General features: G+C 44.9%; 1 protein-coding gene across 1 annotated transcript in view; it reads left to right on the top strand.

The window, feature by feature from the left end:
- Positions 1 to 26,121, top strand: part of LOC144609908 (glutamate receptor ionotropic, delta-1-like) — a 751,523-nt gene that overhangs the window by 392,886 nt on the left and 332,516 nt on the right. Inside the window, 1 exon segment of the mRNA XM_078428307.1 lies at positions 7,175 to 7,380. Coding sequence (XP_078284433.1) covers positions 7,175 to 7,380 — 206 coding nt within the window.

Below are 26,121 nucleotides of genomic sequence, written 5' to 3' on the forward strand. Positions count from 1 at the left end.
TGGCAGGCAGGAAACAAAGAGTAGGGATTAATGGGTCCCTTTCAGAATGGCAGGCAGTGACTAGTGGGGTACCGCAAGGCTCAGTGTGGGGACCACAGCTATTTACAATATACATTAATGACTTAGATGAAGGGATTAAAAGTAACATTAGCAAATTTGCAGATGGCACAAAGCTGGGTGGTAGTGTGAACTGTGAGGAGGATGCAAAGAGGATGCAGGATGACTTGGACAGCTTGTGTGAGTGGGCGGATACATGGCAGATGCAGTTTAATGTGGATAAATGTGAGGTTATCCACTTTGGTGGCAAAAACAGGAAGGCAGATTATTATCTGAATGGTGTTAAATTAGAAAAAGGGGAAGGACAACGAGATCTGAGTGTCCTAGTGCATCAGTCACTGAAAGTAAGCGTGCAGGTACAGCAGGCAGTGAAGAAAGCTAATGGCATGTTGGCCTTCATAACAAGAGGAGTTGAGTATGGGAGTAAAGAAATCCTTCTGCAGTTGTACAGGGCCCTAGTGAGACTGCACCTGGAGTACTGTGTGCAGTTTTGGTCTCCAAATTTGAGGAAGGATATTCTTGCTATGGAGGGAGTGCAGCGTAGATTAATTCCCGGGATGGCGGGACTGTCGTATGTTGAAAGAATGGAGCAACTGGGCTTGTATACACTGGAATTTAGAAGGATGAGAGGGAATCTTATTGAAACATATAAGATTATTAAGGGATTGGACACGCTAGAGGCAGGAAACATGTTCCCGATATTGGGGGAGTCCAGAACCAGGGGCCACAGTTTAAGAATAAGGGGTAGGCTATTTAAAACTGAGATGAGGAAAAACATTTTCACTTAGAGAGTTGTGAATCTGTGGAATTCTCTGCCTCAGAAGGCAGTGCAGGCCAATTCTCTGAATGCATTCAAGAGAGAGTTAGATAAAGATAGCGGAGTCAGGGGGTATGGGGAGAAGGCAGGAACGGGGTACTGATTGTGGATGATCAGCCATGATCACAGTGAATGGCGATGCTGGCTCGAAGGGCCGAATGGCCTACTCCTGCATGTATTGTCTATTGTCTATTGTTTATTAACATATGAGAACAGAGCATTGGAACAGGCCCTTCAGCCTGCAATATCCATGCCGAACATGGTGTCAGGTTAAACTAATCTCCCCTGCCTGCCTGCTTGATATCATGGGATTCAACCTAAACCACATAACTCATGGTAGCCATACGACCCTATGAATTAGGAGGAGGATGTCATAGCCCTCCAGCCTTCTCTACTGTGATTTGACTCTATCCTCAACTCCAGTTCCGTGCAGCGTAGGTTCACTAGGTTAATTCCCGGAATGGCGGGACTGTCGTATGTTGAAAGGCTGGAGCAATTAGGCTTGTATACACTGGAATTTAGAAGGATGAGGGGGGATCTTATTGAAACATATAAGATAATTAGGGGATTGGACACGATAGAGGCAGGAAACATGTTCCCAATGTTGGGGAAGTCCAGAACAAGGGGCCACAGTTTAAGAATAAGGGGTAGGCCATTTAGAACGGAGATGAGGAAGAACTTTTTCAGTCAGAGAGTTGTGAAGGTGTAGAATTCTCTGCCTCAGAAGGCAGTGGAGGCCAGTTCGTTGGATGCTTTCAAGAGAGAGGTGTATAGAGCTCTTAAGGATAGCGGAGTGAGGGGGTATGGGGAGAAGGCAGGAACGGGGTACTGATTGAGAGTGATCAGCCATGATCGCATTGAATGGCGGTGCTGGCTCGAAGGGTTGAATGGCCTATTCCTGCACCTATTGTCTATTGTCTATTGTCTATTGTCTATTGTCTGCCCACAGTAACCTTTTGCCTTTCCCTTGCTTATCACATCTGTGATAAAATATACAAATTATATTGCCCCTTGAGAAAGAGTGTTCCAACCATTCACAACCTTCTGAGTGGGAAAAAAAATTGACATCATCACTGCCCGACCCATCAGTTTTAACCAGTAACCCCCTGGTTCAAGACTTTCACACATCCTCTCCGAATCCACCCGTCAGTTCTGATCGTTACCTCTCGCTCTGCTACACCCCAGCAGATACAAGCCTGACCCATGCACTCACCCCTCGAGAGACAACCTAGTCCTTCCATAGATTAGCCCAGTGAGCTTTCTCTGAGATGCTCCAGCACACCAGTTGGTGGCAAGTATGACAGGCTGAAACTCTACAAATGAGGCTGATTATTGTATGATCTTGTGACTTGGAAGAGATCTGAATGGTATTGAACAGCATCAGTTGGTTGCAAATGTCAAACACTGAAAGGTCACTGCCCATTGATATAAAACAGGCTTTACAACAGATGTCCTCCAAATGTTTGAGTAAATTTTCAGAAGGTCAGGACAAATGGCCAGAGTATTGGAATATTTTTCTTTCTGAGATTGTCTGAAGCACTTTTAAGGAGCGCGTGAGCAGGTTTAACATAAATCGCCAGATCTGTGTCCGAAATATAGCCAGGGCAGGCTGCCTTTCATGGGTCCCGGAGGCTCAAGGAACTGCAGCTGCTGAAATCTCAATCAATAGGCAGCATCTTTGGAGAGAAGGAATGGGTGACGTTTCAGGTTCAGACCCTTCTTCAGACTGATGTCAGGGGGGGTGGGACAAAGAAAGGATATAGGTGGAGACAGGAAGACAGTGGGAGAACTGGGAAGGTTAAAGGAAGATGGGGACAGAGGATCTGTCTAAATTCCTTCCTGAAACAATTTTCTTAAAACTAAATGTAATTGAATGGGAGGTGCTGAGAGTAGCCGTCGGCTGTACAGGAGAAGGTGGGTCCTTGTTTGATCAGATGTGTCGATAGTACAAGGATGATTCTATAAACCTGCTCTGTAGGCACGGCACAGCGGTGGAGTTGCTGCCCAGGTTTGATCCCGACTACCAGTGCTTGTCTGTACGGAGTTTGTACGTTCTCCCCGTGACCGCGTGGGTTTTCCCCAAGATCTTCAGTTTCCTCCCGCACTCCAAAGACGCTCAGGTTTGTAGGTAGTTAACAGGTATAACAGGTATAACAGAGCTTTATTTGTCGTTCGGTACCGAAGTACCGAACGAAACTACATAGCAGTCATAGAAAAAAAGAACACAAGACACATAGCCCCAACACAAACGTCCATCACAGTGACTCCAAACACCCCCTCACTGTGATGGAGGCAACAAAACTTCCACTCTCTTCCCCACGCCCACGGACAGACAGCTCGTCCCCGACCGACCCGCACAGTCCCCGCACCGGGCGCTGAAACGTCCCGCGGCCGAACCGGGCGATGAAAGGCCCGCGACCAAGCCTTGCGCAGCTAAGTCCCGTGGCCGAGCCGCACCGGGCGATGTAAAGTCCCGTGGTCAAGCCGCACCAGCGATGTAAAGCCCCGCGGCCGAGCCGCACCGGGCGATGTTAAGTCCCGTGGTCGAGCCGCACCGGGCGATGTTAAGTCCCGCAGCCGAGCCGCACCAGCGATGTAAAGTCCCGCTTGGTATTGGTATAAGTGAGAATTGTCCCATGTGTGTGTGGGATAGTGTTAATGGGCGGGGATCGCTGGTCGGTGCGGACTCGGTGGGACTAAGAGTCTCTAAAACTCTAAAAAAAACTCTAAAACTCTAAAACTCTCCCTCTGTGCTGATAGACGCAAAATACTGAAGTAACTCAGCAGGACGGCAGCATCTCTGGAGAAAAGGAATGACGTGTCTTGTCTATTTTAGGTATAAACCAGCATCCGCAGTTCCCTCTGAGTACACTGTGCTGACTGCCTAGCCGTTTATTTCCTGCTTTCTTTGTTTTACTTGAAAGACAAGACACTTAGCAACTGGAGAATAGTTCTCTGGAAGGATCAGTCAAACCTACAAAGTAGCACACTAACTAAAATATCAAGAAGTAGAAGCAAGAAACTGCAGATGCTGGTTGACAGGAAACAGCACAAAGTGCCGGAGTAACTCAGCGGGTCAGGCAGCATCTCTGGAGAATATGGGCAGGTGATGTTTTGGGTCGAGACCCTTCTTCAAATATCAAAATGTTTTCATTAGCTTGGTCTTTCCCCCTGAGGACTGGATACACTATGCGAGAATTAGAAAGCAGACTGCTCCCAGAAATGTTAGTAATGCTCAACAAAGTGATTGCCTACTGAAAATGGAGGAAGAAAGGAGGGCTGATTTGACGAGCTGATTACTGTGCAGAAGTGAATATAATAACATGTGAACACTTGGAGCATCTCAAACTAAACTGCTCTCCTAACAACTTTGTGTAGCCCAGTGGGTGTCGAGTGGTGTGACTCGAAACGCCTGAATATGTATGAATGAACTCCTTCTTAGTGCATTCAGAAGCTGGAGCATTTAAAAAGCATCACTGAATAGCACTAATGGAGCATTGTACTCATTCGAAGGAGAGGCACTCACAAAGAAAGTTTCCATTAGCAGAGTTCACACTTGACGTACTCTCACTAGACTCCTACCTATGTTGTTAGACCTTATGCCATCTCAAGTTAATTTAAAAATTGGACCAGAATGTGGCAAGGCAAGAATCCTTCAAGACGGGTAAATGAAAGTTTTCAGATGTTCCAATGCCAATCTGCTGTCAGAAGAACAACACACTTTCTGATTCAGTGGCTCAGGAGCCAATTGAAGAAACCAGTCAAAACACCACAGGGAAACTGGAAATCTTATCAATCCGTGCATGCTGTTGGGAAGAAAGAATATTTGGGACTGTGCCCGATCTTTACATAAGTCTGTGAAGATGCTTTGAATCTAACCAGTCTTTGAGTCAGTGTTTATTCACCATGGTCCTCATGTCCTTATCAGTTCTTGTTTGTGTTGAGTTTGGGCTTTATCCTTCCTCTACAAGTTGCTTTCTCAAATTGCTTCGCTGATAGAGGGAGCCCAATTTAACACCAGCTCGGCTGTCCTTTATAAATTTGTAATGAATGTTTCAGGCACTCAGTACGGGCAAGTCACAGGGGAGCTAAGTGTGTGGCGATGGGAGGGTTTCAGCCTCGTAATGATCCCACATCATTTAAGGACCCATTCACGATAAATCATTTTGCAGGATTCCAGGGATTGAAACATGCTGGTCCCATCTAACAGAAGCCGCTCACAGATCAAGTGCTGACGCCCAGGATGATATTTCATGAGCAGAGCTGAAAGGACTTGGGAAAAGATATAAAAGAGAAAAAAAATCCACAATGGGGAAGAATAGACATGTTAGATGTTTTTGCAGCCAGATAGAGAAACAAAGCAATCATAATAACCACCACAAGTTAAATAGCTGCTGAACAATTTAATTACTCGAAGAAATCCATCTTTAACTGGGCATTAACATAACCTGCCATTTTCTGTCTCTGTTGTATTTATCTTTCTCTATAAGGAAGATAGGCACAAAAGGCTGGACGCAAAACTCAGCGGATCCGACAGCATCTCTGGAGAAAAGTAGTTGACGTTTAGGTCGAGACCCTTCTTCAGACTCCAGCTCCAGCATTACTCCAGCTTTTTGTGTCTATCTTCGATTTAAACCAACATCTGCAGTTCCTTCCTACACATTTCTCTATATGATTGTTTTGGATATCTCAACAACCAAAAGTCTGCAGCCTCCTTTTGCTCTGGGTATTTTATTTCATTCTTCACATGTTTAAATTATAATGTTTCATTCGTAATTGTTCACTGTGTGTCCTGTTGGTACCTGCGAACAACGCACCAAGGAAAATTTCTTGTATGTATACATACTTGGCTAATAAAATTTATTCAATTCAATTCATTTCAAAAAATGTAATAAATATCTCTCTTGTTGCCTCATTTTTCTATCTCTAATTCCCCACAGTTTTTCCTTCCATCCATCACTTTTTTTTTGTCTTTCAATCATTCCTTCTCTTTTCTTTCATCTTATTTTGCCTTTCTCCATGTCTCTCACTCACACAAGCACACAGAGATGCATGCACACAGTCCAAGCTTATTTTCTTTCTTATCTTTTGCTTTTCCTTCTTCCTTTCAATGGTTCTGCATCATCCTCGGTGACAGAGAATTCAATCTATTCCCAGTGGTGAGTAATTCGGGAAGAAGTCCTTCTTTTGTGTCAATAGACAATAGACAATAGGTGCAGGAGTAGGCCATTCGGCCCTTCGAGCCAGTACAACCATTCAATGTGATCATGGCTGATCATTCTCAATCAGCCTTCTCCCTATACCCCCTGACTCCTCTATCATTAAGAGCTCTATCTAGCTCTCTCTTGAATGCATTCAGAGACTTGGCCTCCACTGCCTTCTGAGGCAGTGAATTCCACAGATTTACAACTCTCTGACTGAAAAAGCTTTTCCTCATCTCCATTCTAAATGGCCTACCACTTATTCTTAAACCGTGGCCCCTGGTTCTGGACTCCCCCAACATTAGGAACATGTTTCCTGTCGTGCAAAGAATGTCTAAAGTGTTGCTAGCCAAGTAAATGGAGGGAGTTGAAATATAAGCCTTGTGCTTGTTTCGAAGTTTCAAAGTACAGGTAGGGTAGACAATCAGAACCATTATTCCCCGGTGGAAACGTCAAGGATTAGTAAGCATAACTTTAGGGTCAGAGCAGGAAAGTTTATAGGAGATGCGTGGGGCAAGTCTCTTCACAAAGAGACTGGTAGGTGCCTGGAATGCACTGCCAAAGGTGGTGGTCGAAGCAGAGGCATTTAAGAGGCTTTTAGATAGGTACATGTATATGCAGGGAATGGAGGCACATGGATCACGTGCAGACAGAGGAAAGTAGTTTACTTTGGCATTGTGTTCGGCATGGACATTTTGGGCTGAAGAGCGTGCTCCTGTGCTGAGGATAGACACAAAATGTTGGAGTAACTCAGCAGGTCAGGCAGCATAGCTGCAGAAAAGGAATAGGGGACATTTGGGGTCAAGACCCTTCTTCAGAGCTATGGTGTGTTGTTCCACATATGTACTATGTAAAGTCAAAGGGCGTGATAATGATCAGGTGATAGACAATAGACAATAGGTGCAGGAGGAGGCCATTCGGCCCTTCGAGCCAGCACCGCCATTCAATGTGATCATGGCTGATCATTCTCAATCAGTACCCCGTTCCTGCCTTCTCTTACACATTGAGGTATTGGACACTGCTGAATTAGCCTCTGCTCATTACTGCATATCTATGACACTAGTGGTCCTGACTAAATTCCCTTGTTTTGTGCTGCCAGATATTCGAGGGCTGCAGGGGTTTCTGGACCAAGCGTCTCGCCAGGGGCTGGATGCCTCTCTGCAGAGGATTGACCAGAACATCAGTCGAATCTTTGCCAGCCTCTTCACCACAATGAAGACCGAGGAACTGAACCGTTACCGGGACACTCTCCGGCGGGCCATCCTTCTGCTGAGCCCGCGAGGAGCTCAGACATTCATTAACGAGGTTAGTGGACGAAGCAGCACAAAGACGGGTCCGTGATGGTGGGAGGTCAATAAACCTGTACGAGCTCCAACGCAGAATTAGTTGAGTTCTTGACTTTAAAAGGATTGTTCCACACTGTGCTCCAAATTGCTCCCATTTCTGTGATTTAAGAGCTTGTCAACTTAGCAATTCCAAAAGCAAATAAACTAGCATTTCTATTAACGATGCCCACTTTCAGAGCTGCAGCCCACATCCTTCTGCGATTTCGATTCCGAATTGTGCATCTACATTTCAAAAATGAAGAGTACTTTGAGTGTTTATATTCAACAACATTGTATTTCTCACTGGTTGTACCACTGGCTCTGCCTTTCATTGTAATGAGACCTGGAAATTACAAAAAGACATGAAATCTGGCTCTGATCAGTGCAAGTGTGATGTTATGCTTCCAGATAGTGCCACTAAAAGGAAGTATGCAGGTAAATGTAGAGATGGATCTGGAACCTTGTCTGGACTACAAAGTGCTGGAGTAACTCAGTGGATCAGGCAACCTCTCTGGAGGACATGGATAGGCACGTCTTGTAACGAGTCCCAAACTGAAATGTTACCTATTCCTATCCTTCAGAGTTGCTGACTGATCTACTGAGTTACTCCAACCCTGTGTGGACTAGGTGAGATACAAAGATGGGCCAACTGTAGATCCTTGCGTGTTAACAAACTCAAGATACAAGAATGGGGAAATAACTCATTGAAACCGACGGTGGCTGGAGAAATGAAAATGGGACCACAGTGAGATCCCTCCCAACAGGACAGAGGAGGACAGTGGTATGATAATCTTTGTCAGCTGAAATGAATAGAGAAAGACGAGGAGGGATAGTTTAGCTTGGTCACTGTTCATGGTGGTTCATTTGGCTTCATGAACATGACAGTTTAGATAGTGAAGGGAGCAGTTCGAACATGTTAGGGGAAAGGTGAGCCACAATTTTGGAAGCAGTCGTGCATTTGATAAATTAGAAAAACAGAGGGAAATTAGTGATGGAGTAAAGTGTGGATTATTTTTAACTCCTCTGCCCATTGCCATCCTGACCTTTCTATCCTGTGCCAGAGTGAGGCCCCGTACAGACTGGAGAAACAGCAGTCCTTATTCCACATAGGAGGAACAGCAGCTCATATTCTGCTCAGGCAGCTTACAACCTAATGGCATGAACATTGAATACTCCAATTTTAGGCAACTATGAATCCCGCACCCCCTCCTGCCCCCCCCCCCCCCCTCCCTATTTTCCCTCCCCTCCGCCCCACCTGGACACACCCATTTCTCCCCCCCCCCCCCCCCCACTTTCACCTACATTCCATCTTCTGGCTTCACAATTCTTAACTCTTCTATCTTTATCTCATGACTTTGGTCTTTTCATCTCTATCCTTTTTCCAACCGCCTGTCTATCCAAATCCTTCCTCGCCAGTATCCACATATTCACTTATCCTGCCTCTCCTCTCTTTCAGCTTTCTCCCTCACTCCCCCCCAACCCCCTCCCCACCCCCCACCCCCCTTCTAGCAGTCTGAAGAAGGGTCCCGATCCCAAACACATCATCTATCTCGGTTCTCCAGAGATGCTGCCTGATGCACTGACTTACTCCAGCACTTTATGTCTTTTTTTCCCACACATGATGATTAGGTAAGCTGATTTAGTTAGGTATTTTCAAGGGTTAATGGGCATTGTGTGTTAAATACTAGAATGAGATATGTTACATCCATCTGACAGAAGGCCATGGTTTAATACCTCATCCATAGACCAGTGTTTCTCTTGCGACTGTACGTGCCAGTACAATATGCCAACACCTCTAAAAAGCAAAACAAAAAAGATTACAATTTTATTTGAACTTCTAATATTATTGTAACATTACTAATGGTTTAAAAATAAACCATTATTATTAATAAATATAGAGAAATAACTGAAAAAACAGATAGATAGACAAATAAATAAAGAAATAGATTGATAGAGATAGATAGATAAATAGATAGATAGATAGATAGATAGATAGATAGATAGATAGATAAAGACAGACAGACAGACAGACAGACAGACAGACAGACAGACAGACAGACAGAAATAAATAAATAAATAAATAAATAAATAAATAAATATAAATATAAATAAATAAATAAATAAATAGGCCATTATTAATCACATCAGGCATTCAGGCCCTTAAAGAGCGTGAGCAGTTTATCGGATGGTAATCTAACATGGAACTAACAGCAAGGGACAACAAGTGTACCGACAGATTTCTGTCTCGACAAAGCGCACTGCTAAAGACAATGCGGTGCTGGATTGTCAGTCTAGATGTTGTGCTCAGTTCTCACTACCAAGCCCTGCAGCTTGTTCTGAGACAAGCGTGCTACCGACTGAGGCACAGCTGACGCTTCGATGATAAGTGCAGCTTGACAGCACTGTCGCGTACACCTCCCGTCACTACACTGAAGCCCAAGAGCGGGCAGATGAGGAGGTGAATGGAAGGGCTGGATCTTGCCTCGTCCGGACGATTGCTTCGATCAGGTACGTGTCCTCTGTCTCCCACACTGGCTGCTGCCATGTCAACAGGCCATTTTCTTGTATTTTGTGTTTCCAGGCACTCAGATGAATGGATTCTCTCTGGAAAATGAGATTGATTCCATGCCTTTCACCACAGTCAGCGAACTTTCAGAATGATTCCTGCATCAGTCAATGTGAATTGGACTGATTGCCATAGCCCAGTATATACAGAGACATTGCTACACCAGTAAAGCTAAAGAATGCTGCCTCTCAATGTCTGATTGCCTCTTGAAACGTTTATTATTGATAACTATGTATCTCAGTTCAGTCAGGTTGATGTTCCCATTCAGGCTGAATAGTTTGTCATTGTCGTAGCATCATAGACCCATCGGGGCATGCAGCAAAAGAACAGGCATTCCAGCCAACCACGTCCATACTGACCATCAAGCATCTATCTTTAATAGACACAAAATGCTGCAGTAACTCAGTGGGACAGGCAGCATCCCTGGAGAGAAGGAATGGGTGACGTTTCGGGTCGAGATCTTTCTTCAGACTGATGTCAGGGGAGAGGGATTTATTCACAAAATGCTGGAGTAACTCAGCAGGTCAAGCAGCATCTCAGGAGAGAAGGAATGGGTGACGTTTCATCCTGAAGAAGGGTCTCGACCCAAAACGTCACCCATTCCTTCTCTCCTGAGATGCTGCCTGACCTGCTGAGTGACTCCAGTATTTTGTGAATAAATACCTTCGATTTGTACCAGCATCTGCAGTTATTTTCTTACTCAGGGGAGAGGGGGATACATAGATAAGGAAGTGTGAGGTGTGAAAATAGAACAAAGGGAATGGAGATCAAGGAAAATATAGTCAGAAACCAGGAGGAATCACAGAGGGTGAGCAGAGAGAGAGAGATGTTGCTGAACTCTCATAGAAAATAGGTGTGGGAAGAGGCCATTTGGCCCTTCGAGCCAGCACCGCTATTCGTTGTGATCATGGCTGATCATCCACAATCAGTAACCTGTGCCCAACTTCTCCCCATATCCCTTGATTCCACTAGCCCCTAGAGCTCTATCTAACTCTCTTTTAAATTCAACCAGTTCTCTCGTCGGAGAACTTCTTCAAAGTAGACATACCTTGAGGAGATTTTCCAGTGGAGCGGACAAAATGTATAGGAAGGAACTACAGATGTATTCTAGTGCTTGAAAGGAGGAGAAGGATGTGGTGATCTGCTCACTTGACGTATCACAATGGAGCCAGATAAACCCTTGTTCCTTTCTGTTTGAAATTAAGGTGAATAGAGAGTGAAACCACGTGCCCATGTGGATTTCTTGACTGACGGAGTATTAGGCAGAGAGACAGTGTGACACATAGGAACCATGGGTGCTTCAGAAAGTCTGTCTGCTTCCCTCAATTACCACGCACATGGTCTAGTACATCATGGCATGACATCACATTTATTTTTAATACTTTCAACATTTAAAAAATATTTTTTCACGCAGATGGTGGTGGGTATCTGGAATGAGCTGCCAGAGGTAGTAGTTGAGGCAGGTACAATGAAGATTAAAAAGACATTTGAACAGATTCATGGATAAGAAAAGTTTAAAGGGATATGGGATAAATGCGGGCAATGTGGGTCTAGCTTTGGTGGGGCATCTTGCTTGGCACAGATGATTTAGATTGCAGGGCCTGTTTCCAGACTGTATGCTTCCATCCTGAGAAGGAAAGGGTGAAACTAGTCTGGGAACACTGAAAAGCCTTTGTTGCTTTAAATTCTTGGAGCTATACGCCGTCACAAACTCTCTGATATTTTCTCATCTCCAATTTACCTGTGGCTCCGAGCAATCATGTTACCTGAATCTCCTCATTAGATTGGGATTCAAATTAGTTTATTGTTATCTGCAATGCAGTGCAATAAAATTCATTGTTCACATGAGGCTCACAGTGTAAAGGGTTTCCATGCAATAATGTTCAATGCAACAGTAAAAAACTTGCCGGGAGCAGGGAAGTGGCAAGGCAGTGATGGGCTGGCCTGTATTTGCCATTATTGAAATGTTCATGTGGTCGTGAGAAGAGTTGTTGGCAGGACCAGGCTAAGACGCATCCTGTCAGAATACTTTCTGCAGCGCATCTGTGAATTTCAAGAGAATCCTCAAGGGCAGACAACAGAACGGTGCGAGAATGAAGTGCAAAATCTGAGTAGTGGGAAAAAATATTGAAGTACAACAACAGACTTGCTGAATGAGATAGAGTTGAGACCAAGAGTACGTGGCAGCACCTCTGGAAAATGCAGTGTGAAAGAAGTGGTAGGTTCATGAGTTGGATAGCAGTGGAGAAAATGCTGTTCTGAAGTCTGCATGTCTCAGCTTTCAAGCTCTAGTTTCTCTCAGAAGGTAGAAGAGAGATAAGGGAATGGCCAGGGCGATAGGCATCCTGGACAATACTTTCAGCCTTCTTAATAAACCGCACAGTGAAGATGGGCTGGATGGAAGGAAGTCCCAAGCTTGCGATGGACTGGGCTATGTTCACCACTCTTTGCAGGTTTAGATGGACAAGAGCAGACCACTTGCCTTACTAGGCTGAGATGCATCCTGTCAGAATACTTCCGACAGCACATCTGAGAATTTTGAGAGAATCCTCAAGGACTTGTTGAATCTTCTCAGATGCTTAATACGCCCCTGCACTCTCCTCAACACTGTATCAGGGTGAAGGGACCAGGTTAGGTTGTTGTCTATATGGATGCCAAGGAACCTGAAACTGTCGGCCTTCTCTCCAGCAGCTCCGTTGATGAGAACATGTTATGTTCACCACCTCATGCCCTTGGGCAAACAACCAACTCTTTCATCTTGCTGATGTTAAGGGTTAGATTGTTGCCTTGCCGCCATAACACTAGGATCTAAATCTCATTCCTATACCTTGTCTCATCTTTGTTGTAGATCCATCTGACATTTATTTTGAATACCATTCTGATATTGGGACAGGAGAATAGTTTAGCTCTATGGGCGGCACGGTAGCGCAGCGGTAGAGTTGCTGCTTTACAGCGAATGCAGCGCCGGAGACTCAGGTTCGATCCTGACTACGGGTGCTGCACTGTAAGGAGTTTGTACGTTCTCCCCGTGACCTGCGTGGGTTTACTCCGAGATCTTCGGTTTCCTCCCACACTCCAAAGACGTACAGGTATGTAGGTTAATTGGCTGGGTAAATGTAAAAAATTGTCCCTAGTGGGTGTAGGATAGTGTTAATGTATGGGGATCACTGGGCGGCACGGACTTGGAGGGCCGAAAAAAGGCCTGTTTCCGGCTGTATGTATATGATATGATATGATATGTTCTAGAGCTACCTTTGTAGGAATTGTAGATCCGACAATGTCCATCAAGGGCTTGTTGTTATCAACCAATGTGAATGGTCTGCCAAACAAAAGAAGGCAGAATTGATTCCCAATGTCTCAATTTCTGTCTGAACATAGTTCTTCTTTCTGTTCATTAGTGGGCCGAGGCAATAGGCTTTCATGGCCATATTCTATAAAATAACTTGACTGCCCCAACTCTATAAATTATGTCATCCCAAATTATTTTTAGCTGGGAGAGATTCGCTAAGGCTTCTTTTGCAGAGGTTGTATGCTTTCTGTTGTTCCTTTAATGATCACCACCATTGATCCTTGTTCTTCAGCATTTGTTGTGAAGCTGAAAGTCTGACAGGAACTTGGCATTATGTTGTGCCTTGGTGGGGAAGGTTTGACCTTTGATGATCTTCTCAGGTTTCTAATCTTGAACATGGTGTCAACGTTGCCTTGATTGGTTGTAGACCATTGACAACCGTCCTCAGCCCCGAATAAATGAATTCTTGAACAGTATAATTTTTCTTCTGGAATTTAACATGATCTCGTGAATCCCTGAATATTCTTTAAGTAATAATAATAATAATAATAATATATTTATTTTATATAGCGCCTTAACACATGCACAAAGCGCTTTACAAATACAATTAACATAGAAACAAACAGACAAACAGACAAACTATCCTGACGGAAAAGCGGCGAATACACAACGCCAGCGTCCTCTCACGTCAGGGTCCGGCAGTAGACATTAAAGAACACAAGACACACAGATACAATTTTTTACACAAAACAGCCATCACAGTGATTGCTCTAGGCATACCCTCACTGTGATGGAAGGCAAAGTCTTATCTCCTCCTCGTTCTTCTCCCGTGGCGCCACGAGGTGATCGAGGCTCCCAACCCCTTGAAGCCCCCACCGGGCGATGGAAAGTCCCAGGGTCGAGCCGAGCAGGCCGATGAAAGTCCTGAGCCCCCACCGGGCGATGGAAAATGCCGCGGCCGAGCCACGCAGGGCGATGAGAGTCCTGAGCTCCCACCGGGCGATGTAAAGTGCTGCGGCCGAGCCACGCAGGGCGATGAAGGGCCTGCGGGCGGGTTGATCGTGCCTCGTGCTTCGGGGCGGTCGAAGCTGCTATGGCTGGAGCTCCCAAAAGCCGGTCGCCAGCCAGGGACCTGCGAACTCCCGATGTTGCGGTCTGCAGGGCCCACGGCCGAAGCCTCCGAGATGGTAAGTCCAGGCCCTGCGACCGGAGTCTTCGAGGTCGATCCCAGCTGGAGGCCGCCGACTCCACGATGTTAGGCCGTTGCGCGAACGGAGATACGACACGGTAAAGGTCGCATCTCCGTTGAGGAGGAGATTTAAAAAAAGGTTTCCCCCAACCCCCCCACCACCCCCCTACATACACAGAATTAAAAATAAAACAAAACGTACATTTAACATCAACAATGACAAAAAACACAAAAAAAAACGGAGAGACTGCCGGTGAGCCGCAGCTGCAGCACACAGCCACGCCCCAATAGGAAATCTTCCTTCTTTGTGGCAGTTGTGATTAAGAAATTATCTTGTACATTGACTATTTGGTATCCGTCTGACATCTTGCCCAGAGTTGCCTGAAACATTTTGGGTAATGACTTCACACCACAGTGCAGCTGGGTATAATTGGGCAGTTAGAAGGGTCCCAACCCAAAACATCACTTATCCTTGTTCTCCAGAGATGCTGCCTGGTGCACTGAGTTACTCCAGCACTTTGTGTTTATTGCTCAAGATTCCAGCATCTGCATTTTATAAATTCATGTTCATAAGTTATAGGAGCAGAATTAGGCCCATCAAGTCCACTCCACCATTCAGTCATGGCTGATCGATCTTTCCCACTCAACCCCATTCTCCTGCCTTGTCCCCATAACCCCAGACACCATTTTTGACAGAATCTATCAATCTCTGCCATAAAAATATCCATTGACTTGGCCTCCACAGCCTTCTGTGGCAATGAATTCCTGTCCTAGTGCATCAGTCACTGAAAGGAAGCATGCAGGTACAGCAGGCAGTGAAGAAAGCCAATGGAATGTTGACCTTCATAACAAGAGGAGTTGAGTATAGGAGCAAAGAGGTCTTTCTGCAGTTGTACAGGGCCCTAGTGAGACCACACCTGGAGTACTGTGTGCAGTTTTGGTCTCCAAATTTGAGAAAGGATATTCTTGCTATTGAGGGCGTGCAGTGCAGGTTTACTAAGTTAATTCCCGGAATGGCGGGACTGTCATATGTTGAAAGACTGGAGCGACTAGGCTTGTATACACTGGAATTTAGAAGGATGAGAGGGGATCTTATCGAAACATGTAAGATTATTAAGGGGTTGGACACATTAGAGGCAGGAAACATGTTCCCAATGTTGGGGGAGTCCAGAACCAGGGGCCACAGTTTAAGAATAAGGGGTAGGCCATTTAGAACAGAGATGAGGAAAAACTTTTTCAGTCAGAGAGTTGTGAATCTGTGGAATTCTCTGCCTCAGAGGGGAGTGGAGGCCAATTCTCTGAATGCATTCAAGAGAGAGCTAGATAGAGCTCTTAAGGATAGCAGAGTCAGGGGGTATGGGGAGAAAGCAGGAATGGGGTACTGATTGAGACTGATCAGCCATGATCACATTGAATGGCGGTGCTGGCTCGAAGGGCCGAATGGCCTACTCCTGCACCTATTGTCTATTGTCTATGGTCTATTGTCACAGATTCACCGGTCTCTGACCAAAGAAATTCCTCCTCATCTCCTTTCTAAAGGTTTAGAAAGTTCTAAATGTCTAAATAAACTTTCTAAATGTCCCTTCATATTGAAGTACTGATAATTATCTTTCACTTTCAATTAAAAATGGTTGAATTTAGCATTATGCTGCAAGTGGCCCATGTGTTGCTTAATCTTCGCTCTCCACATTGCACATCAGCTTCAGTGTTGTCGATGCCTCATCTGCCTGCATCTCTTTTGGTCGTCTTGCTTTTATTGAGGAGCCTCCTTGGCTGACCCTATCCTGACTTGCAATCCGGCACGGTAGCGCAGCGGTAGAGTTGCTGCTTTACAGCGAATGCAGCGCCGGAGACACAGGTTCGATCCTGACTACGGGTGCTGCACTGTAAGGAGTTTGTACGTTCTCCCCGTGACCTGCGTGGGTTTTCTCCGAGATCTTCGGTTTCCTCCCACACTCCAAAGACGTACAGGTATGTAGGTTAATTGGCTGGGTAAATGTAAAAATTGTCCCTAGTGGGTGTAGGATAGTGTTAATGTACGGGGATCACTGGGCGGCACGGACTTGGAGGGCCGAAAAGGCCTGTTTCCGGCTGTAGATATATGATATGATATGATATATGAAAATAAATCTGTCCATCCTTTGCCTTTTTGCAATTGGAGCATCTCATTGCTCTATCCGGGCATGCTCGTTTCCTCTTCATTAGGCTGATTGCATCTTTTGTCACATGTCCCACTTTTCATCCAAATTCATTCACATGAGATGGGCTTGCCTTTCAGAAACCCTGCCTTTGCCCATATATGGACCACACTAATACAATGTCTTTTGATATATTTAGAAAGCTATCACTGTTGATGTGGAAATTGTATATGAAAGATCTAACATTTCATTGGGTATATTTAATCATTTGGACTGAATTTTCTCGCTGTTGAACTGCATATCCAAGCCAGTGGATATTTTTAAGGCAGAGATAGATAGATTCTTGGTGTCCGGTATGGGGAGAAGGCAGGAAAATGGGGTTAGGAGGCAGAATTAGATCAACGATGATTGAATGGCGGAGTAAACTTGATGACTCCTATTCCTTATGCCCACATAAATTTGTCCTACGATTCTCAGTTCAGCAAAGCTTCGAAATAGCTGTGTCGTGACGAATGGTAAAATTCCAATAACCTAGCATCCAATCATTTGAAAATCCCAATGGTCTTGCACCCGGCTCGCTAATTAACCCGGAAATGAGTGCAGAGGGATACAGTGTATGGCTGGGAGCAGTGTCCTGACTTTGGGCCTGGTGTAGTAGCCCTAGCAGCCAGGGCTAGGTAATAGAACACTAGGGGTCAGGAATGTGGGTACACTTGTAGCCACATGGTTCAATGGTTCAATGGTTCCTTATTTTCAGGTATGCAGCGCACAGTGAAATTCTTTTGCACAACCACAAATGCACAGTCACCATATTTTGGCGCCGTTTACAACAGAAAAAACCCCACTCCAAAGTCCGGTTCACATGCTGGAAGTACGGAACGCGTGATGGAGGTAAGCCCAGGTTCCATGGCACCGCGCCAGACTCCTGGTCCACTCTCGTGGCGCTACCCAGGAGGTCATAACGTCATAAGTGATAGGAGCAGGATTAGGCCTTTTGGCCCATCAAGTCTACTCCGCCATTCGATCATGGCTGATCTATCTCTCCCTCCTAACCCCATTCTCCTGCCTTCTCCCCATAACCCCTGTCCAGTGCTAATCAAAGTTCACGAATCAAAAGCTACCTTTCTCGGCCATCCTCCATTGCTTGGAGCTTCCAGGGTCTGGAGTGCTTGTACGATTCACACTCCCTTTCAACACACTGGAAACTTTATTACTCTGCAGAGAACTGCATGAAGAAGTGAAATAAGGATGTGATTGAGTATTGGCAACAGTAGAATCCAATAATCCTGAAGCTTTGCTCCACTGGCACAGTAGTCATTTACTTCTCAGCTTTGCTTTCTGATCCTGAATGTGTGGGTTTTTTAACAATCTGCTCTGCTGCTGGATCTCTCCAAGAACATCTGCCACCCATATCTGACCAAACAATGTATTTAGCTTCCAACCATCTCCTCCTTTCGGAAGCCAGTCTGGGTGGACAATAGTTATCCACAACCCATGACTCAGTAAATTATAAAGTCTTCATTTTGACTTTTGACTTGCCTGCAACCAGGGAGAAAACAGATCTGAGTCATTCTCTTCTTGTGAGATGCTTTCTTATGCTCGCTTATGACGTCACTTTGAGTGGGAACACTTTCGCCTACACCCTCAATTTTAACAGTGTTGTTTGCCCTGAAGATTGTTTCAATCCATTCTATATAAGAATTGATAATACTCATTCAGTTTATCATAAAAGGCAAGGTTCCGTATATTCGGATAGGTTCCAACCTCCTTGCAGAGGTTTTATTTTTCAAACTTAAACTTTATCCATGAAGAATATATGCAAGTACAAACTACAGTGTATCACTTTCTTTATATTTGTAGTGGTGTTCAGTCTATACATTCACAATGATACATTGGTAGTGTACATTTTGTGTATTTAGCATCATTGTCACTCATGTGGCCTCCTGTGATATATGAACTTCATGAGTTTGAGGGACTTCTACACTGGACGTAGCCCTTCATCACCTAGTGGTCGATGGAGCCTATACTGCGATCCTTTCCCTCAATGCATGACGCCAAGCTTCAGTGCATCCTTCTGCACCCCAATGCATCTACATGAGTTCCTGCCTCAAGGCGGCAGCATCTATTGCCCAAGATCCCCAACATCCAGGCCATGCCCTCTTGTTGTTGTCATTAGGCACGAGGTACAAAAGCCTAATGGCCCACATCAGAAGCATTCTCTAACAGGCATTTGGGATGCTTTTTATTAAATTTATGAAAATGCATTTAACCATGTATCTCAAAATGCTGGAGTAACTCAGCGGGTCAGGGAGCATCTCTGGAGATAAGGAATAGGTGACGTTTCGGGTCGAGACCCTTCTTCAGACTGACCCGCTGAGTTACTCCAGCATTTTGTGATACCTTCGATTTGTACCAGCATCTGCAGTTATTTTCCTACTTAACCATGTATCTGCTCGCTGAAATTGTGGCAACATCGAGAAGAGGATGTAGTAAAGTGTTGATTATTGATTATTGGTATGAATATTGATTTCACTAACTTCAAGCAACTCTTGCATTCCCTCTCACTCCATCCCTCCTCGACTCAAGTCGAACCAGCCTCAAAGTCATCGTGTTGAGTCTCATTGTCTGTACTCGTTCTCACTGAGCTCACAGCTAACAATGGCCTGTTTTCTTAATCATCGTCACTTTTTTTGCATATCTTTATTTCACTTGTTCTATATCTCTCTACATCACCGTCTGTACCTCTCATTTTCCTTTCCCCTGACTCTCAGTCTGAAGAAGGGTCTCGACCCGAAACATTACCTATTCCTTTTCTCCAGCGATGCTCTCTGACCCATTGAGTTACTCTGCGTTTTGTGTCTATCTTCAGTTTAAACCAGCATCTGCAGTTCCTTCCTGCATATTAAAGTGTTAACATCGTCATAGATGGATAAATCGACAGCTCCGTGGAAGTGGCAAATTGGTTCAAGAACTGACTCGACGAGAGACAGCAAGAGGAATGAACAACAGGAGCTTTTGTGTGTGGCACCAAGCCCCTTACCTGTGATGACGTACTTTAATGATTCGGACCTAAATGTAAGGGCCGTGATTAAGAAGGTTCGTGATGATACCAAAGCAGACTGTTGTAAGCTTCAGGGAGATGCCAGTGAATTAGTTAACTGGGGACCAAACTTGACAAAGAGCAAGTGAAGTTCAAATCCGGGAGATGGTGATAAATGGTTGGATATTAAGAAATCTTGAGGATCAGAGCAACATGTCCACAGATCCCTAGGATGGGGATAGATTGGGCCAGTTAAGAAGGTGGCTGTGATGGTTGTCCTTACCGGTTGAGGCACAGAATAAAAGAGAGATCATGCGTGAATACGAGCTAGCCCATGGCTAGACGACAGTGTAGAGTTTTATCATCGCAGTACATGAAGCAGATTTATGAGGTGGTTGTCAGGGGTGCGGAATTGTGAGGAGAGATTGCCCTTGCTGGGTTTTTATCTTGCAAAGAGGAGACCAAGGGGAGATTTAATCAAGGTGTGCACACAAAAAGCTGGAATAGCTCAGCGTGACAGGCAGCCTCCCTGGAGAGACCCTTCTTCAGATGTCAAGGTATACTTAATTATGAAAGTCCAAGACATGGTGAACACTGAGGACCCATTTAAAAAAAAAACATAGGTCATTAGCCAGTAGACATAGATTGATTGATTGATTGGATTCGAGGGGAGTGGGGAAAATATTTTCAACCAAAGACGAGTAGTGTTCTTGAGCTTGTTGCCTGAAAGCATGGATGAGGAAGTGAACATCAGATGTAAAAGATACCTGGATGAATATTTGAGAACTGCAGTCTGCATGGCTAATCTAAATATCCTCAGTTTTCAATGGCATGAAGACAATGGGCCGAATGTCCTGTGCCACAAATTCCTGTCGCTGTAAACATGTGATTAAGGGTGCCAACTATCTCACTCCCAAATAAGGGACAAGGTGATGTCACCACCCCGCGCCCCATGTGACCTCACCCAGCCAACGGCCACGTGCTCCCACTCCACCAATGACGGCCGCCCGGGTCGAGAGGCAGGTTGCTAGGCAACCTCCGTTAGGCTGCGCTCGGGCCTCCGGGCCTACACTGTCTGGACCTACACTGCCCGGAAGGTAGACACAGGGTTTAACCAGGGTCTGCAGTTTTTTTCCTTCTACACTGACGGACCTACACTGTCCGGGCCTACAGCGCCCCCCCCCGGGGCCTAATACGGGTCAAAGGCAGTACCGTACGGGACAAACCAATTTAGCCCAAAATACGGGATGTCCTAGCTAACACAGGACAGTTGTCAACCCTACATGTGATTGAAATTGCACAGAAATCTTTGCCATAGTAGTATGTACTCGCTGGTGGCAACTATTACACAAGGTTCACGTGCAGGATTCAATTACCTCCTTAATTGTATTTATAATGTGAGGGTACAGTTTCATTTCTACAACTGAAAATGTATTTATCATAAAATAAGAGCATTTTCTCAGGGAGCACATTAGTGCAGCTAGTAGAGCCGCTGCCTTTCAGCGCCAGATCCTGGGTTCGATCCTGACCTTAAGTGCTGCCTGTGTGGAGTTTGCACGTTGTCCCTGTGACTGTGTGGGTTTCCTCCAGGTACATCCCATAGGCGTTGGGATTGTGGATCAATTGGTCACTGTAAATTACCCCTACTGTGTAGAGAGTGGATGCAAAAGTGAGATCAGTGTGAACGGGTGATCAATGGTTGGTCAAGTCAAGTCAAGTTTATTTGTCACATACACATACACGATGTGCAGTGAAATGAAAGTGGCAATGCCTGCGGATTGTGCAATTTTTTTTTACAATTACAGCATATAAATTAAAATTAATACAGAAAATAAAATTTAGTCCCTGGAGTTATAATAGTTAACAGTCCTGATGGCCTGTGGGAAGAAATTCCATTTCATCCTCTCCGTTTTCACAGCGTGACAGCGGAGGCGTTTGCCTGACCGTAGCAGCTGGAACAGTCCGTTGCTGGGGTGGTAGGGGTCCCTCATGATCTTGCTTGCTCTCGATATGCACCTCCTGATGTATAGGTCCTGCAGGGGGGCGAGTGTAGTTCCCATGGTGCGTTCTGCCGAACACACTACTCTCTGCAGGGCCTTCCTGTCCTGGGCAGAACTGTTCCCAAACCAGACTGTGATGTTGCCGGACAGGATGCTCTCTACAGCCCCAGAGTAGAAGCATTGAAGGACCCTCAGAGACACTCTGAATTTCCTCAGCTGTCTAAGGTAGTAAAGGCGCTGCTTTGCCTTACCCACCAGTGCGGCAATATGTGTTGTCCATGTCAGATCCTCTTTGATGTGGACTCCCAGGTATTTAAAGCTGCTCACCCTATCCACAGTAGGGCTGTCACCCTAACCACAGACTTAATGGGCTGACGGAGCGGTTTTCACATTGTATCACTCAACTAAACTAAACTAAACAAGTCCATCCAGACCTCCATTTGTGTTTGCACTGTTCTAAATCATAGAGGCTCTTAAGTTCGTAAGTTCAATTCATCGGCTCTTCTCGAACAAGCAGAGAAATCTGAGCCCAATATTCGAGTTGAACTGCTCTGATGTAGCAATTGTTTCCTGTGACCAATCCTGCAATCACAACCAATATCCCAAGCTTATCTGTCAGTGTAAGCATACGTCTGTGAGCATTTGTAACTCTGAGTGAGTGTTTGATTGAGTGTGTGTTACTGAGTCAGGGAATCTCTATCTGAGTAATTGTGTCTCTGTCAGAAAGTCTGCCTGAATGTGTAATGTGTAGCCATCTGCATATTAGTTTAGTTTAGAGGTACAGCGCGGAAACAGGCCCTTCAGCCCACCGAGTCCGCACCGACCAGCGATCACCGCACACTAACACCATCTTACACTAGGGACAATTTTTACATTTATACCTAGTCAATTAACCAACAAATCTTTGGAGCGTGGGAGGAAACCGAAGTTCTCGGAGAAAACCCACGCTGGTCACAGAGAGAACGTACAAACTCCGTACAGACAAGCACCCGTAGCCATGATTGAACCCGGGTCTCTGGTGTTGCCCGAATGTGTATAAAAGTGTGCATATGCATGTGTTTATCAAGTCAAGTCAAATCAATTTTATTTGTATAGCACATTTAAACACAACCCACGTTGACCAAAGTGATGTACATCAGTGCAAGTACTAAAAAAGAACACACAATAGCACACAAATCTGACAAAACAGACATAAACAGTTCACAGCTCCCCCTCAGTGGGCCTTAAACGTTAGGGAATAGTAGGTTTGAGCCTGGACTTAAAGAAGTCGATGGAGGGGGCAGTTCTGATGGGGAGTTCCTCATATATGCATATATGTCTGTATATCTGTGTGTGAGAAATAGAGTGGTGGCCTTGTATAATCAGCGCACTTGACTGCCCCCATACCTACTGCAGCTTTCCTCTATGTTGATAGAATTCTTGTACTTCACACCAAAGAACCTCATTGAAGCATTTCTCTGGAACGGAAATTAAATGTTTCTCTTGTCCGCTGATTATAACTCAATATCATCATAACGTGACAGACTAAGTTGGATCCTTAAGCGTTGTAAGTGTCTGTGAAAGTTTGAAACTATCGCTCGGCTGGAGTTGCAATGTTAATTCCTAATGATATGGCAGAAAAGGAAGTGAAGCTGCCAAAATTACAGCTGCAAAACTCTTACCATTTGAGACTGAAGAGGAAATACAAGTGGAACAGAGTAGAAGAGATATGAAAGATCACGGACTGGCTACTAATTAGGTGAGCATTGATGGCTTCAGGAAGATATAAATTTACATCGGAGATGAAAACCGTGTGCTGAACGAGATTCCAGTAAGATTTATCCAAACTTATTTGATGTCAGGTTTGTTGCAGTTAAACTGACATCTGCTTCCTGAATGATACATCCTCTATTATCAGTTTTAAGTAGAGTATTATCTCCCTTCAGTCTGAAGAAGGGTCTCGACCCGAAACGTCACCCATTCCTTCTCTCCTGAGATGCTGCCTGACCTGCTGAGTTACTCCAGCATTTTGTGAATAAATACCTTCGATTTGTACCAGCATCTGCAGTTATTTTCTTATAATCTCCCTTCAGTTGATGACTTCTTTTGCACATTGGAACTAGTTGTAGGTTGCAAGTAGCTTCTTGCAAGTTGGCTGACTACAGTGTGGCAAAGTATGTTAGACCAAGCACATGACAAAGTTACTGGGCGGCACAGTTGCGTAGCGGTAGTCCCACTGCCTCGCAGTGCCAGAGACTCGGGTTCGAACCTGACCACGGGTGCTGTCTGTATGTAGTTTGTATGTTCTCCCCGTGACCTGCTTGTTTTCTCCGAGATATTCAGTTTCTTCCCACACCTCAACGATGTTCAGGTTTGTAGGTTAATTGGCTTGGTGTAAGTGTAAAATTGTCCCTAGTGCGTGTGGGATAGTGTTAATGTTCGGGGATCGCTGGTCGGTGTGGACTCGGTGGGTTGAAGGGCTAATTCTGCGCTGTATCTCTAAAAAAAATAAATACTGAACGGCAGATACTCATCCATCGATGGGCAGGGCACAAAGTAAGTTGATGCCATGATTCTCAGTGGTTGTTAAGAATTTTCAGAAAAACAAAATATAACTGCACTGATTTGCACTTCCAACTCATGTATTTATATAATGGGATTGGCCACAAACCAATCACTCTGCCTACCATCAGTGTGTGTTTAGTTTAGTTTAGAGATACAGCGCGGAAACAGGCCCTTTCAGCCCACCGGGTCCGCGCCGACCAACGATCCCCGCACATTAACACTATCCCGACACCCACTAGGGACAATTTTTACATTTACCAAGCCAATTAACCTACAAACCTGTACGTCTTTGGAGTGTGGGAGGAAACCGAAGATCTTGGAGAAAACCCACGCAGGTCACGGGGAGAACGTACAGACTCCATACAGGCAGCACCCGTGGTCGGGATCGAACCCGGGTCTCCGGCGCTGTATTCGCTGTAAGGCAGCAACTCTACCGCTGCGCCACCGTGCCGCCCTGTTGACTAGTGAGATAACTCCCAAGTAGTTTTACAAACAACCACCAGGTTAACCAGCGTTAAGCATCTCCATCAGCAGTGGGCTTTCATGGTTTTATGATTCCTGTAGAAAAACATTGACCACGAGTGTCAGGTTCATCAATACATGACATTTAACCTCAGAAGAGGGATAGTGGTCACTGCTGGCCATAAGATTGTAGGTTTTTTTTTTTAAATTACAGAATCCAAAGATCGATCTGGAAACAAGTAAAGAAATTAAAGCTGACACATTGGAGACTGCGTTGGCATTGATGATGGATCCAGCTACGCTTTTTAGAGTTCGGATGCATCTTAAAAAACATTCAGAAAGAGGTTTATGGTGTGTAGATTGTGCTGGCATCTGGTTTTTGCTGACTGTATATTAATTTGTGTGCTGTGCAGCCATCCCCGAGCTTGTATGCTTATGGAACCTGCAATCTAAATGTTATCACAAAAACCATCGGCGTGAACCCTGATTGAATTTGGATCTTGAACCTCCTTGGCTGAACCTGGAGACCGTGGATGTTAATTGGGTTCCTAATGGAACTGGCAGGAGACCTTGCACTCTGATTGTGCAAAGATAGCTTGCTGTCTGCAAAAGCAAATTATGCTGTCAGCTCTTTCTCTCACAGGAAAGTTTCAATGTTTAACAATAACTGTGCTTAGTGCTAGATACATAGATGCATGGACAATAGGTGCAGGAGTAGGCCACTCGGCCCTTCGAGCCAGCACTGCCATTCAATGTGATCATGGCTGATCATCCACAATCTGGAAGGAAATCCACATTAGGCAGGAAATGGTGTTGGGTAGACTGATGGGACTGAAGGCAGATAAATCCCCAGGGCCTGATGGTCTGCATCCCAGGGTACTTAAGGAGGTCGCGCTAGAAATTGTGGACGCATTGGTAATCATTTTCCAATGTTCTATAGATTCAGGATTAGTTCCTGTGGATTGGAGGGTAGCTAATGTTGTCCCACTTTTTAAGAAAGGAGGGAGAGAGAAAACGGGAAATTATAGACCAGTTAGTCTGACATCAGTGGTGGGGAAGATGCTGGAGTCAATTATAAAAGACGAAATTGCGGGGCATTTGGATAGTAGTAACAGGATCGTTCCGTGTCAGCATGGATTTACGAAGGGGAAATCATGCTTGACTAATCTTCTGGAATTCTTTGAGGATGTAACCAGGAAAATTGACAGGGGAGAGTCGGTGGATGTGGTGTACCTTGACTTTCAGAAAGCCTTTGACAAGGTTCCACATAGGAGTTAAGTGGGCAAAATTAGAGCACATGGTATTGGAGGTATGGCCTAATTCTATTCCTATCACTTAGGACCTTATGATACAGTGCATTCAGAAAGTATTCAGACCCCTTCACTTTTTCCACATTTTGTTATGTTACAGCTTTATTTTAAAATGGATTAAATTCTTTTTTTTTCCATCATCAATCTATACACAATACCCCAGAATGAAAAAGTGACAAGTCT

The sequence above is a fragment of the Rhinoraja longicauda genome, chromosome 35 (assembly GCF_053455715.1).
Source record: "Rhinoraja longicauda isolate Sanriku21f chromosome 35, sRhiLon1.1, whole genome shotgun sequence".
NCBI lineage: Eukaryota > Metazoa > Chordata > Chondrichthyes > Rajiformes > Arhynchobatidae > Rhinoraja > Rhinoraja longicauda.